We start from the raw sequence: 16,222 nt of genomic DNA, 5'->3' as shown, positions 1-16,222 counted from the left end.
GCCTAGGCACACGGCTGCACATCTATGAGTCTGGTTGTCAGAGATTTTTTTCCCCGTCATAAGGGAGTTTTTTTCTCTCCACTGATGCCAAAGGCTTGCAATCTGTTGGACTTCTTTCAATCCTTGAATTACCAGGCAAAATACCTTGTTATACATGATTAGGGTTGATTGGACTGTGAATCATAAATAACCTAACAAATTACATTTGTTGGGAAAAGTATGAAGTGTATTATGATTTAAAGGTCTGAGCTCTACAAATGGAAACTTGTTGATATCCTTTAAAATATTGCTTTTGTTAAAGGTGCACTATGTAATAAATCTAAAGCAACTGGCCATAAAATCCTCCTAATATGTCACAGAGACTCAGGAATAATGTTCATATAACAAACTGAACTCAACAACAACAGTACAGACAAAATATTTGCATTAAAAAAAAATATTTTGATGATTGCAAAGCATGTTTATGTTTTGATTCTTACATATGGCACCTTTAAAGTCCCAGAAAACATCAAGATTTTAATATTTGACTATATATCGAACCCCACTGATGACATGAGATCAGCCACATAACAACATAACATCACAACAAGTGCTCATTGAGTAAGGTAGAAATAAACTAATTACGCATCCTACTTTAACTTCAACGCTTAGCGCCGTGTATAGCGGTTAGCGCCACCGCTCTCCACAACACCGCTAATGAAGAGCTTGACCTTCTCCGAGTGACGGCGCCCACTCAGCAGCATAAACACCAAAACTATATCAGCAAACAGTAAACCCAATTATGTTAGATAATTACACCAAGTGCTCTGTCTTTCCAGCTCGTGATGAGATGAAAACAATAGGAAATAAAGCAACAGGTGTTTGGTCAAAAAGAGGGGATGATTTCAATACAAATATAACAAGTTAAAAACAAACCTGGCTTCTGTAACTGTTTATTTTGTTATTACAGCAAAGTTAGTATCCAGCATAAACCATGAATACTTGCCACTGTCATTAAACAGAGCTTGATTGTTCACATCTTGCAGCTAAACATTCAGATTGTCCAGATCTCACCAAGAACCACCAGAATCAACCTTGTCAATAACTCCTTTTTTATGACTTTCACAAAGTTGGATTAATGACTTAATCTATTCACAGCGCTGTTGCACACACTTGGATCTGTTGTGCATTTATTGGGCACAAAAACAAGCTCGTTATAAATGCCACAAGCTAATTGTGTTTACTTTCTTTCTTTCACTTTGCAATGTGAAAGGATTTCATGCTGCATATAATAGCAAGACACAAATTGGTCTATCAAGCGACATACTAGTGGGTAAATTACCACTGCATCAAACCATCATATGGACAAAGAAATTACGTTGACACGCTTTCTGTCACTTGAAAGGAAAATGACAAACACAGTGAGACAAATGTTTGCGGTGGAAATGGCTCTGCAATATCGCAATGTATGGATACAAGAGTTCTTCAAGCAGCCAACTGTTGTCTTCATTATTTCAGTTTCTATCAACACCAACAGACGAGCGGGTACAGCAAACCAAGCATTATAATATCACACACACTGTATATCCTGATGCAATCAAAACAAAAATACGTTACAACCCACATCCACAAACTAGCAGCTGTGTGAGACTGCACACATCAGGGTAAACCGCTTATTTCCTCGTGTTAACATGATGACGTTAATGCGCCGTTGTTTTGAAGATAAAATGAGGCAGTGGGAGCAATTTATCTTTAGTTGTAGTTGGTCTTAAAGTATTAAATAACGGTTGTACTATATAGTACATATGCGTAAATATATATATAAGTTCATTATGTCGACTGATTGAACAAAATAGTGTTGTGCAATAGGACTGACCAGAAAAAAGACGTTATGTTTACGTGCAGCGATTCCGGAGTCCAGGCACCGTTTACCAGTTAGCTCCGTTAGCTGCATTAGCTCCTTTCAGCGCCTACAGTCGACCTGGAGCGGTCTGTTTATTAAAGGAAAAGAGCAACGCTACAAATAACCAGCGTACCTGTGCACTGCGTATGTGTGCCTCTGTTTTTAAAGTTTAGCGTGACTTTACAGACTAATTTTAACAATCCGGAGTCACGTAAACATGACGTCACACGTGTCTTTTTCCGGTCAGTCGTCATGGAAACGCGTCGTGCGCTAACATGCGTTAACGTTGAGGCCGTTAAACGCCGTTGACGTTTGACAGCACTACTAAAAAACAATATATAAAACGATACGATACAGCCAATATCAAACTCGGTATCGGTCCGATATTGGTCAAAATCATGGGATCAGATATCGGCCCAAAAAAATCTCATACAATCCAGACATCCTTTATCGCATGCTTGACTTTGACTGTAAAAAACGTAAATAAAATGAGCATTTTAGCTGTGTCATGTTGCGTGACACATTAGCACAAATAGCCTTAAATCACAGTATCGGAACGATATCGGCAGACACCCAAGTTTGCGATATCAGTAATGGACATGGAAAAGTGCTATTGTGCCATCCCTATATAAATAATGGCCATTGTTAAAAAGAGAAAAGGTCAGACAATAACCAATGGCAGCTTAATTTGGGGATAAATATCAGGCCAGACCTAAGCTCTGGATTGATGGACCAATCAACAGGTTCTCTAAAAGAGACGCTATTAAATCTAACTTCAGCTCAAAATACCAAATACACAGTTAATTTTCTTTTTGTAAACACAAAAGGGAAAGGGTTGGCTGTGAATATGAAGCAATTGGTTTTTGGAATCTACTGATAGTCTATGCAAGTACTTGAAACTAAAAAGCTTGTAATGATTCTTTATAGCCTTACTTGGAGTACTCTTTAAGAAAGATAAAATAAAAAAGGAGAGCATAGACACAAACGAGAAAAAAAAAATTGAAGTGGCCATCAAGATGATGTGTGACTCAGTCATTGGATTTTCTGCTTTGTTGAGCATGCCTCTTGGCAACGACGTTACAGGAACTACCTCTGACAATTTGGCACAAGACTTATTTGCATTTTATTCCTTTTGACATTATTTAAGTGTTACATAATGAAAGGTCACAGCTGTCGCAACATCTCTTACTTCCTGTTTAACACGTTGGATTTGAACCAATCGTGGAACAAACTGCTTTTAACGCTCTCGCGCCGCAAAAAAAAAACACATCTTCTGTTGACTCTCCTGTGAGGACTTTGTGGGGCTATGATGAAATTATCTTTAGTTAGGAATATGTGTCACTGTCATTGTGCTTGTTACATCAAACCTTGGGGAGTTACATCAGACTGTCACCTCTGGCAACACTTGTATCTTACCGCTTTGAAGTTGTGCATCAGTCAGTAATTGCTGAATGCCGTCTACTCTCGTTTGCATATACCGTACTGTACCTACACTGGAGATTGACATGTTCTTGTTACTTCAGTATTCTGTATGTGGTACGTGTGAATGCATGCGCGTAGGCGTCAAGAGTGCAAATGTACACACCTGCAGGACATGCTCCCTCCGACACGATCAGCACCTCAGACTGTTGCTTGCAGGCATCCCGACGCAGGAAACACTCGTTCTGGTAGTTCTGATTGTTGGAGCCGCACACTGGGGTGTAGTCGTTGTTGCACTGCAGAGAGGAGAAACAGAAGGAGAACTGGGTAAGTATTGGAAACTCCAAAAAACAAGGTTAATTCATACATGGCATACATACAATCCCTATGTTCTAGCAGTGCACGTCTTGACTCTACGCTTTTTTTTGGTACCTAAGGTACCAAGGATCCAAGTGAGCTGAGCCAATGCTAAAATTTGACGTTGACAGACTGCCAGCCACTGATTGGGCAGAGAGTATCGTCACCGGATGTCATGAGCACAACTTCTAACAAAAAAGAGCGTTACACAGAGCGTTACACAGAGCATACAGGGTTGCACAGACCCAAGCCTGTGCACGTTGTGTCCGAGCCCTAGCCCGGTTTAAACCAGACAATATTTTAATACATGAGCCGTAAATGTACACGTACGTCCACGTCCTCCCCCACAGCGGGAGCTTGTTGTACCTGCTGCCACAGTCTAATTTACTACAATAACAGAGCCGCTGAGCTCCGCTTCCATGAACGCATACGTTGCTAATGACGATACACTTCCTGGTTTTTAAACAATGCGTTCACGGCCGCAGGTTTTTACAACTTCACACAATACAACGTGCTCTACGCAAACACGACGTGGGAGAAAAAACACAAATGCTTGATCAAGGGACCGGCCTGAGGATAGTAGCAGGAAATAGCCCAGGTTGTGCTCGGGCTAAGGCAGGGAATCTAAACTCTACACCGGGGTACGTCAACGGGGTTGCAGAAGCAGATGTTCTCGTGTTTGGTGGCTGACCAGAGTAACCGGAGAGAGCTGGACGGAGCAAAACAATGACACTGCAGTTTTGCGCAGGAGCTACTATGTAGTAATGGAATCAAGTCGAGTCGAGGCGAGTAGTTCTAGAAGTATATAATGGAACAGCACTAAAATGCTCCTGCAGTCAGGTCTGATAGTATTGCTTGACAGAGCCTGTTGCTGGCTATGAAGGACATAGCATATAAATACTGTGACATAAATTAGGGATCGACCGATTATCAACCGGGCCAATATTGATGCCAATATTTCTACTTTTGCTGCAAATGAATATCGGCCTCCTTGACGACTAATAATCGGTATCAGGCCTGAAAAATACAAAAACATATCGGTCGAACTCTAACATAAATTCTGTTCACAAAAACCAAACAGAGGCATAAAAATACCAACAACATTAAATAAACGACCATATCATAATTATGCTGTATAAGAGATAATGTTAAGGTTCAACACTATTGTGACAAAATGAATGAAAGGGCTGAAAATAAATACGCTTTTTGACCGTGTAAAAACCGTTTCAATAGCATTCAAAAACATTGAAATGATCGAATTATTTCAACATTTTTAAAATAGCCTTGAAATCCACAACAAGTCTACATTTATCAGTTTTACCAAATCGAGTTGTACGCATCGCTGCCATGTCATGAAGTAATGAAAACTTTTTTTTGGAGCAAGATAAATATTAAACTGTTGACGAGCATGAATTAGCATCACCCAAAGAAATTCTTATTCGAGTTAAGCGTGAAGACTTTTCACCTCTCATCCAAGAGACTGTGACTTAGTTCGAGAAAAAAAAAAAAAAAAAATAGGATGAGATTATGTATTTAATGATGCATCTGAAATAACACCGGGTCTAACAAGCGTGATTAAATAAGTACCAGACAGCTCTGATGACGCAGTGTCTGAAACCCTTGATAAAGTCAAACCCACAGGGTTGTTTTTAGCTTTGTTCAAAAAAAAAAAAAAAAAAAAAAAACCTAAATAAATGCAACAACAATTTGCTCATATTAATGACTCATGTTCACACTGCATATATATCTGCAGAAAAAAAGAAAGAAAAACATTTGCCGGCATCTGCTGTGGCTCACCTCTGCGGTTGCTCCACTGGAGCAATACGAGGTTAAGTGACTTGCTCAAGGGCAGTGAGAAAAATAGCTGCTGAGGTCCGGGAGAACATTACTCATTCATTTACCCGCGCGTTCGCCGGCTACCAAGCAACCCTTGATGTTTCAGATGACTGATGACACCGCCGTGCCTTGTCACACTTCTCCTTTCTATTTTTGTAGGAGGGCTGCATGAGGCAGATATTCATCTGGTTTGCTATCGATTCGCCTGCGTGACACGACAGGAATAACTTATGTCATTATTCGATTGAGGGGGAAAAACCCCGGAATGGAGTAATGGTGATCAAAGATTGGAGGGAAGTCACCGTTCTCTCGGTCTCTGCCAGTAATCTGACGTTACATTTGAAAAGTGCCTGAAAAGTGAGGAACTAAAGCGCTAAAAACGGTGTTCCTGCAGGGTGCAACATCACAAGGACGATGGGCTGGACTGAGCGTGTCCCCACAGGACGCTCGGCTGGGGAGATCATGGCTCTTTGTCTCCACTTACCACTCTCCTTGAAGTCTCTCATGGACTGCACTGGAATCTGCACTCATTGGACCAAATCGAGCGCCTACTGTGTTCTACTTTATCCGTTTATGGCTCTAACAAACAGATGTGTGTGTGTATGCAGTATAATATTACACATGTACATATAGAACTCGCGCTGCCAATTCCGTTGCTCTCGCTCTGCATCAGCTCTGCTCTGCTATATGACAATCATCTAAATTGAACCGAGACAAATTTTGTGAGGCGCCAGAAATAAGCACGTCACTTTCACTGTCAGTCTGAAATATCACATTGTGACAGATACGGTGAGTTGATATTAGATCTCAAATATATACCTTTTTTAGGTTAAACCAGTTCACATTATGAGACATCCACCATGGAAAAAATAGCCCAGTGGATGAGAACTCAAAGGTGCCATATGTAAGAATGTGGCCAAAAACAGTTGCTACATTCAAATTCAAAATACCGAGGTCTTTTAGGTTTCGTTTTCTGACATAACTGGCAACCCGTGGTTGCTCGGCAGCTGAGACTCTACTGACTGCAATGGTTGGTTGACGGCGGTAGGTGGCGCCACATGCCAAAACATGATTTCAAAACATAAACATGATTTACAGTCTGCAAAAGATTTTTTTTAATGCAAATATTTTGTCTGTACTGTTGTTGTTGGTGAGTTCAGTTTGTTATATGAACATTATTCCTGAGTCTCTGTGACATATTAGGAGGATTTTATGGCCAGATGCTTTAGATTTATTACATAATGCACCTTTAAATTGGGACTTGTTTACAAGTATGTGAGGCATTTTATTAGGGATGTGAATCTCTGGGTGTCTCAGGATTCGAGTCGATTACGATCCTTAGAATCACGATTCGATTCAAAATCGATTCTCGATTCAAAAACTGACACAATGCATAGTGTGTTAAGGCAAATTATGGCATCAAAACAAGACACTTTGTATAAGATAATGTGATTTTTTAAATTAACTGATTCCAATGATGTGATCACACAAAGGCAAAACTTTTGAGTCAGCCAATTGAGTCGTTTAAAATTGCAAGGGTTATAAAACATGTTTTTCCCCCAAAAAGCTTCTACTTTTACCCATCTTTGTGTGAAGCATCACATTGTAAAGCAATATCTAGGGAACTATAGTGATAAAATCCACCTTTGGGAACAAAACAAGCCTTTATCGCATTAAGTTATAGTCACATTACACAGAACTGAAGTGATTTAAAAGTGGTGATGTTTAAGTGTCCCTTTTTTTCCTGTATTTTATAGCGACTGTCACATCAGTTGTCAAACTTTTTTTTATTCTAATTTAAATTACATTGCGATTACCATTTATAAAGGAACCTTCAGTTTTAACAGTGGGGTTGTCACTGTGACTCAGTACAGTCATGGCAGGATGAACACAAACATCGGTCACCGGATTTATCTATAAAGTTATTTATCTATAAAGCTTTATTTCTCCCTCACTGAGACCATGTGAATGTTGATTAAATCAAGTTGTGAGATGCAGCCTGAACAACTGAGGACAACACAGAAAACACAGGAGACGAGGAGAGTTTTAAATAGACTTGGCAAATATTCAGATCCACCGCTCTTTGTCTGGACCGAGCAGAGCTCTCTACGGCAGACGACGACGACTAACGCTCTCATCTTTCATTTTCTAATTTAGTTTCATCGTGTCATACACTTGCCCGGGTCTGAATGGAGCAAAAAAGTTACCGCACACAGTTGGTTTAGGAGCCCCAGAGCATCACAACTGTCGAGTGTGAACATCATTTTTAAAGAAGCTGAGAAAAATATATAGCATATACACAAAAGGAGTAAAGGAGGGAAAGAGAAAGTGCATACTGGCTCTTGATCAAAGAGACCGAGATGCAGGAAGCAAAAGAGGCTGCAGCGAAGACGGGAGGCAAAAACAATGAGTGAAATTGGGCTAAGGGAGAGAAATAGACAAGAGTGAGACAGCGGGAGACTGAAATACATGAAGCGAGATGCAGACGGAGAGAGAGAGAGGAAGAGAGAGAGAGAGAGAGAGAGAGAGAGAGAGCCCTGGCTCAACAAATTTGGCACAATAAAAAAGAACCTCAGCGCCTGGAGAAACCGAGGCACACGGGGGGGAAAAAAGAACATCATGAAATAAAAAAGAAAGCGAAAGAGATGAAGAAACGGGGACAAAGAAAGGGAGAGGGATCGAAAATCCCCTCAGAAGAGAAAAGGAAACGGAGAGAAAGAAAGAGAGAAGGACAAGAACGAGAAAATGGCAACTCCACAAAGGCGCTCGGAATAGCCGACTGCAGGGCCTGTGCTTTCGTTTTGCCGTTCTCTACATCTGCTGCTCTCTCACCTGGCTGCAGGGTTGCTCTTAACCTGGGGAGTCTCAATTCCTACCATGATGCAAGTGAAGGGAAAGCTGCCCAGAAGACACCTGTGGGCGAATTTTAAGAGCACATCCTTCTCCCACCAACGCTCGCTCATCCCCATCACTTGATCGAGGACGGCCGAGAACACGGAGGATGTAAAAGTTGCTGATTGTCCCACCCAGAACTCCCCGTGTCTCGTGGGGCTTTTAAAACATGTTGGGCGCATCACTTTTATATTTGAGGGCGACGCGGCGTGCGGCGTAGGCGAGTCAGAGACAGGTATGGTGTATGGAGACAGAGAGACAAACATCAAACACGACCGTAAGAATAACATGAAACTTCGCACGTCTTCATCACGACGGAGTCTTTCAAATGATCTTCAACGGAGCTTGTTGAAAAAGAAGAAAAAAAATGTTGACATTTATCTGTCAACTTATTTATTCATCTGGGACTTCTCTTGATGTGGCAGTGAAGACGAGAGTGAGATGAGGTTATGAGGCGTTTTTTTCTTCTTCTTCTTCTTCTGCACATTTTCAAACTGATTTTCAAAGTTTTCCTCTCACACTGAGCCTCTTCACACAGCAGAGGACTTTCAGCAGAGACAGAGGTGTTCTTGTTGCAGCCTTAGTCAGGATACTGCACCGCTTTCATTCCTGCATTTCTCGATTAGTGGCAGTTTGGATGTAAAGTTTATGGGTGTCAGATGCTATCAATACAAACATTCAGCAATGTTTCATGGCATGTTACTGTGTCGAATCTTTTAAGTGCTGTGTTGATAATGGAAACATTCTTGACAGCGGTTTTGCGTTGTATTTAAGCCTCCGGCCACTAGTTAGCAGCAAAGTGTTGGTCATTAACTCTCATACAGTTATCTTTCTATTCAATTGGAGAGCAGCTGCAATAAAATTCTTCTACTTTTGTTGTTTGTTGTTGTGTTTGAGCAGAGTAGTTCATGTTTTAATACACAGTCCCTGATTTTTACTAAGTAAAGTTTTTTTCCCCTTAAAATAGACAGTGACTGACATTCACAAAACAGCTAGCAACGCTAATGCTAATCGAAAATGAAAACATTGTTTGTATTATGTTAGCCCTACGCTAATGCTAATCGTAGCCGCGCTAGCTTACCTTTGGAAACAGGTTAGCCAAGTTAGTAGCTGCAAAGTAGTAGCAGCATGCTAATGCAAAATAAATTTGTGCTCACGTATCGGTGAATGGAAACCTTCGTTTCAGTATAACACCATGTCCTCTTCACTCCCACCTCCTCGCTCCAGACAGCGCAGCTGCTGCTGATGAGCCACTGCCTGCCTGGTGAAAATTCCACCAAAAAATTTGAAAATCAAGGCCATGCTCAATCCATATCCAAAAATCATATTATAATTGTAATACACAGCCCTAGTGCGACGTTGACAGCCAACACATGAGCTTTGTCAGCCCAAGTCGGTCAGCTCAATGTAAATAAACCAAAAACAAAAATCTAAAGGTCCATTGGAAGGGAGACTGAAAATGAAGCGGGCATGTTCATGAGAAGGGGGGAAACGAGACAGAAGGTGAGAAGATTTGATCCTTTACACCTCTCTGCAGACTGGGAAGACAGGGGCTATTGGCCAGTGCCATATGGCACAGCCTTATGTGCCCGCTGGCTCAGGATTTGCAGAAGTCAAGAGACGCTGCCCCGCGTCTCTGCTGTGACCAAAACCTGCGCCGTCTCCGCCCTGGACGATGACAGCAGAGGTGTCCACGGGCCCCTGTGCATTTGTGTGTTTGTGTTTTCTCACATGCGACTGCAGCGGGGTGAGCGACAGGAAAGAGAAAGCATGCATATTCATGCACATGGACCTGAGTGCACTCGACTGTACGCTTGTGCGTGAGCCAGATTTCATTCTTCTCTTTCGAGCCATTTCACATTCCTGCCCACCCACTCTGTGTTTTTGTCAGAGGATATCATTTCCGTGAACCTCCTGCAGGGGCTGCTGTGGGTCTGCCTTCCCTCAACTCTCCTTATCTGAGTTTCAAGAGCTAAGATTTGTCCGCCTATATACCTGAATGGGATCATGCACACACACACACACACACACATATAGACGCATGCACAGTGAGAGCGCTTGGTAGAAAAAAAAAAAAAAAAAGAGGCATCCGTGCCATACCAGGTCACAACACATAATCTAACAAAACAAGCATAACCATCATCATTCATTCTGTGCATCTATGGCAACTCGCTGTGCTGACTTCACTGGGCATAACTGCTGGCTGACAAAAGCAGGGGATGGAGGAGAGGAGGGGGAGGATAAAGAGCAGGGTATGGGGAGGCTGCTGTGAGGTAAAGAGAGGAAGAAAGGAGGTACAGAATAGTGAAGGAAATAGATGCTCGCTGGCCAGCAGCGTGAACAGGTAGGGGAAGAGGAGAAGATCAAGGTCAGGGTAACTTTATTTATACTCGAAGGTAGACTTGGTTTACAGCGAAGCGACGCACGCACGCACGCACGCACGCACGCACGCACGCACGCACGCACGCACGCACGCACGCACGCACGCACGCACGCACGCACGCACGCACGCACGCACGCACGCACGCACGCACGCACGCACGCACACACACACACACACACACTTAAAGTCATACAAAAGGACGGGGATCAAAAGAACAGTGCGAATAAAAGAGATAAAAAGGTGTAATAACTGCTGGCGTTTATTCATCACAATCCATTCGTATCTGTGGTTGGATGGACTCTTTCAAAGTGGAACCAGCCACCGTCTGCAGCTGCCTGGTATTACACAGAGATTCCGGGTTAAGCTGTGGCTCTCCAATCAGCCGACCAGACCACTTCACAATTTGATTCAGAGAGGTTTTGCTATTAAGGGAAAAGGTTGCTGAACCAAGACAGAATGCATTCAATAAATGACCGATAATAGATGGTCAACGGTGTTCTATCCATGTGAAAAGACGACAGTGTTATTCTCCCTAAAAACTTACTCTACTGGATGACCCTTTATGACAGTGGGTGCCTGAGCCTGGGGGGAGTTTTCTGGAGTAAATCGACACGTCTTTTGTTTTGGAAATATTCATCTGCAGGAAGGATCTGTCACACAGTTCAAGAAAGTGCTGAATGACGGGGCAATGGCTTGTGGCACTGAATTTCCTTGAAGTGAGCCTAGAGTCATCTGCGTATTGTATAATAAATCTCTCTGTCCTGCTGCTGTGACACATTATTCGTATAAAGGATGAACAGGATAAGGGGACGACACGTAACCCTGAGGGGAGCCGGTGGATTAACAGATCTGGTCAGACAACGTTCAATTGACTTAAAATGTAAAATCCAGCCCCACAAGATTATCACTTAAACTAAAATTGCTCGACAAGCCTTTGCGTTAAAATGTGGGGTTGACGAAAAATCAATAAATAAAAGCCGAGCATGTGTTCCTTTCCCTTCCAGATGTTTGAGAATCATGTTCGCCAGATTGACTGCGGCGTCCTCAACTCCTCTGTGTGGCTTACAAGCAAACTGCAGGGGATCAATATCAGGCTCCGTCTTCTTTAAGATTTCACATTTCACCGTCAGGTCCACGGCTCCATTTGTTTTCCACCGAGGTGAACACGCACGAGATGGAAAGGTTGTGTGAAGTGCGACGAGATCCAAAGATGACGGGGAGCGATCGCACCGACAGAAACGACGAGCTAAGGCAGGCCACTGTGAAGGAGTGGAGCAGGATATGCACGACAGAAACCACACAAGAGTGTGGGAGGAAAAAGAAAACATGCAGAGATGTGAAGTGAAGGTGGTTGCACGCATCAGCGCGTGACTATGAAGGAGGAGGACGAGGAGGAGGACGAGGAGGAGGAGGAGGAGGAGGGAGCTTGCCAGTTTTGGGGAGCAGAGCTCGGAGAAATGTAGCAAGAGCAAACGAATGAAAAGATATGAGCATCAATGACTGAGAAAACAAATAACTCCATCTGTCCAGTGATGCTCCTCTTCTTCACCCACAACCCTGCAGCCTCTGCTATGATGAGATGGGCTCGGTGGGAATTATTTCTGGATGTGAAGTTAAATTTAGGATAAAGGAGTAAAACATGGTTGGACTCCGGCTTTTAAAAGTATAAAGAAGCATCTCAAAAACAAACCCTGCCTCTGTTCATGTTCTCAGCGAGGTGTTGCCTTTAGTTGCCCCATTGAACAGAAACACAAAACTGACAAATGCAATAATAAACAGGAAACTTGACTCTCAAGAAGCAACAATTAAATGTCTATTAAGTTGTGCTGATGTCCTGCAATAGTCTCTATACAAAACTTGTCTATAGAGGAGTTATCAAAGAAAGCAGAATTATCCGATAATATAGCTTATTGTTTACATTTATGAATGAGTTTCCATGAACATCAGCTGTGGAGACCCAGAGACCAGTGCAGTGCATCTCTCCCTTGGCCACCGCTCTATTTCAGACAGCGTCTTCACAGTTATCTTAGCCAGTAATTTTATTTTTAATCAATAAACTGTTAGACTGAATTAAATCGGTATTAAATACTATTAGAGGTTCACATTAATTGTTTTCCCCGTTTCCTGTTTTGTATTCAAGACCCAGTTTGTACGAGCGAGTGAGAATTAATGACATCTATTGGTGATACGGAGAAGTGCAACCCCCAAAGACAGTTCCTGAAATCATGTCATTTAATGACAAGGAACTACGGTGGCCTTCATACTCCAGAAAAAAAGTAAAAACTCCCTTCACTTTTCAACTCTTTTGTTGATTTATGAATCATGTTTTTGAGTGTGGAGCCAATAAATCCTTTCATGAAAGATAATGGAAGTAAAGAATAATCCAGTAATGGATCATTAAATCCACTATTTACACTTGGAATCAAATCTCGAGGCACCTGCAGATTCCCACCTCAAGCCAGTTAGCTGCTAACTGATCAGTCACATGCAATTCAGGTGTCTTCTCATGCTTACATGGCATTGTTGGAATATCTGCACAATGTACTGCTGTTTGTAGACTGATGTAGATTATCTGGTCTGGGTTATCAGCACTGTGGCAGGAAGGTTAAAGGACGTCCAAATGGTCTGTTTTTACATAGAACCTCTCTAGTCTTTGGTGATCACTAAAAAAAAGTGCACATTCATACAGCCCATCTACGGTCAACTCTTTTTCTATCATCTCCATTCACATGCTGCCAACACAGCTGTCAGGGGAAACTTTGGGGTTGAATGTCTTGCCCGGAGAAACATGTGCATGTAGGGATCGAACTCTGGCCTTCTGGTCAGAAGACGACCAGCTCCACCAGTGAGCCACTTTTCCAAAAATCATGGTCAAAAAACATATTACATGACACGCTATAATAGCATCAAAGATATTGGGGTAAATACAGACCAAGCTATGCTCACAACACCCTCTGTTGGACAATTTGGGATACTGAACTCACACTTAAGGTTAGTTATTGGTTGTTATGTTAATGTTTACAACTTTTAAATAACTCACTGGTTGATAAACCAGGGCAGCTTTGCTTTACTTTGTTGGTTTCATACGGTCGTACGCTTTACTACCCTGGATTTATTTTGACAACAGTGTGGCTGGCACTGGAATCTCTTTGCAATTCACTGGTATTGATAATCAGTGAAACATTTAGTGCGCGGAGCCATTACATTAAGTTTCAGAGAGTCCTCCGACGGTATTGTTAAAACACATTGATCTGAAATATGACCAAAATATCGCAGACATCCTTGCGGTGGAGTCGAATTGCAAGTTGAGTTGAGCCGAGGCGTTTCCAGACATTAAAGACCTGCAGTTTTACCAGGGCTACGCTCAGGTTCCAAGAGATCGCAGGATATTTAGAAAGCATTAAAGTGCATTGATTTTAACATTCGGTTTCTGGGACTACAGCAACGCATTCTATGCAATTGGAATGTTTGATTTTGACTCACACACGTTTAAAGGAAATCGACAAATAACGAGATGCACAGTCAAATAAAATAGCGTAGCTGAAAAACATCAGAGTGTGGTGAGACGAGTCTTAGATGGCGCATAAACACATTAATTGACTGTGGAGATCTAATTGTGAGAAGATCTAATTGCATGAAAATCTAATTGTTTGTTAATTTCAGCCACAACACCCATGTATAACTGGGTGTGTAGAGTATCGATTGGTCAGCAGCTCTGTGGGGTCTGGGGATGAAAGATGATGAGTCTACGCAACGGTTTGAATACACGAGAAAATAGTCCATAAAATCCATTCAGTTCACTGGGCGACAGGTCGACCGGTGGTAACCGGTGAAGACATGCCAGTGCAGGCGTGAAACGGAGATGATTCGTCACTGCTGTTTTTGCAGATAGGTAATACAAATACAAACTAAAGTCTCTGAAATTTAGCACGTGATCTAAGATGGAAAAAGCCAAAGCTGTCATGTGAATCAAAGACGACACACACACACACATATATATATATACATAAGACAACATGCCAGTGTTCCAGTAATATGAGCTGAATGCTGAGGGGGGGACATTTAAAACAAATTAGCGAAGAGAGAGCGTTGTGTTCAGCCACTCAGGATACACAAGCATGAAAGCCAGCAAAAAAGACAGGAACTGGTTTGACAGTTATGCAGCGCACAGTTTTTATACATGAAATGACATTTTGGCACAATTGTGCTTTTCTAACTGAAAGAAGCCCAGACTGAAAGAGACATAACAAAAAGACAGCGAATGACAGCTGTGTCACTTACGGTCATTATGCATCTTTTTCTGATGTCTGCGTGCGGTTGTTTAAAGTGTTTTGTTGTTTTGTTTTTTTTTTCTATCCGTCATCATTTTGCATTTAACTGCAGCCTGTTCGTTGATATTCATGTCCACAGACTTTCTGTCTGTCTGTTGAAAACCAAACTTATAATCCAAATTACCTCACATTTTCACTTTAGTTAAAGTTAAGGCATCTCAAAACCCATTGGATACATCAGGAAAATTTGCCTTTGAATGGTATTTTAGGGCTTCTGTCTGTTCAAAGTTTTCCATTTTATGACCATTGAGATGTGGTCATTTAGTAAGAGTTCAGACAACATCTACGGGCACATTTTTTCCTCACGAGGGAGATTTTGGTCAACAGCTACCTGCAAGTGAATGAGGATTCATTAAATGATGCATTTTAATCACTATGTTCTGCATCTTTTCTTCTCCACATGGACTGTTTACCTGCAGGCAACCAAAGCTGTTCTAATGTAATTGATCGACGGTCGCCAGGAGGTTTATGGGCCCATTGTCTCTCACCTACAGATTCTGCATATTCATGCCAAATCTGTTCATGGAGATTAGGATTATGGCAGCAAAGACGGTCAATCAGATGCCTGTCACTATTCTCCTATTGTCATATTTCACTTCAAAATGGCTTGGAAGGCTCCTCTTTAAGTCTTCTCTAAATGTATTTTGTTGAGAGAAATGTGCTTGGAATTCAAGTGAGTTCACCCTTCAACCTAGATGAGAATATTGCCTCTAATATTGTAAGCTACAGCTCACACAGTGTTTCTTACCAAAAATGTACAACTTTTTCTCCCCTTTACAGAAAAGTAAATTATAATTCCTCTACTTTATTCTTCAACACAGCGTTACAACTCTTAAAGCAAAGAGTGGGCCTGCATATAAATGAGTAAAAGCAGTGCAGTGAGGCAGGTTCATATAAGTAAAGACAGCCACAGTAAGAACTAGTCATGGCATTTAAACTCATTCCACCAAGACAGCCGTCACTGTTCTTGTACTCTCTGTACCTGAGCTCTGCCCTGAGTTCAGTCACAGAACCCAACTTTAATGGCTAATTCACAGTGCAGGCACATAAAGACGAGCAGCTAAGCTTGCACAGCCCTATTATAGCTCCCGGTCTGCGATGATTAGACATAAAGCCATGCAC

The 16,222-nt window shown here is 41.9% G+C and overlaps 1 protein-coding gene across 1 annotated transcript in view; it reads right to left on the bottom strand.

The window, feature by feature from the left end:
• tmeff2a (transmembrane protein with EGF-like and two follistatin-like domains 2a) overlaps nucleotides 1–16,222 on the bottom strand; it is a gene marked incomplete at its 5' end in the record, with an annotated part of 121,967 nt that overhangs the window by 72,577 nt on the left and 33,168 nt on the right. The window contains one exon of the mRNA XM_083908698.1: nucleotides 3,468–3,597. Within this exon, the coding sequence (XP_083764824.1) occupies nucleotides 3,468–3,597 (130 nt within the window). The remainder of the gene's footprint in view (nucleotides 1–3,467; nucleotides 3,598–16,222) is intronic.

This window comes from Microchirus variegatus (assembly GCF_963457635.1).
Source record: "Microchirus variegatus genome assembly, chromosome: 22".
Lineage (NCBI taxonomy): Eukaryota > Metazoa > Chordata > Actinopteri > Pleuronectiformes > Soleidae > Microchirus > Microchirus variegatus.
Note: the sequence above shows the minus strand (reverse complement) of the source record. Positions and strands in the feature narration are given on the sequence as shown.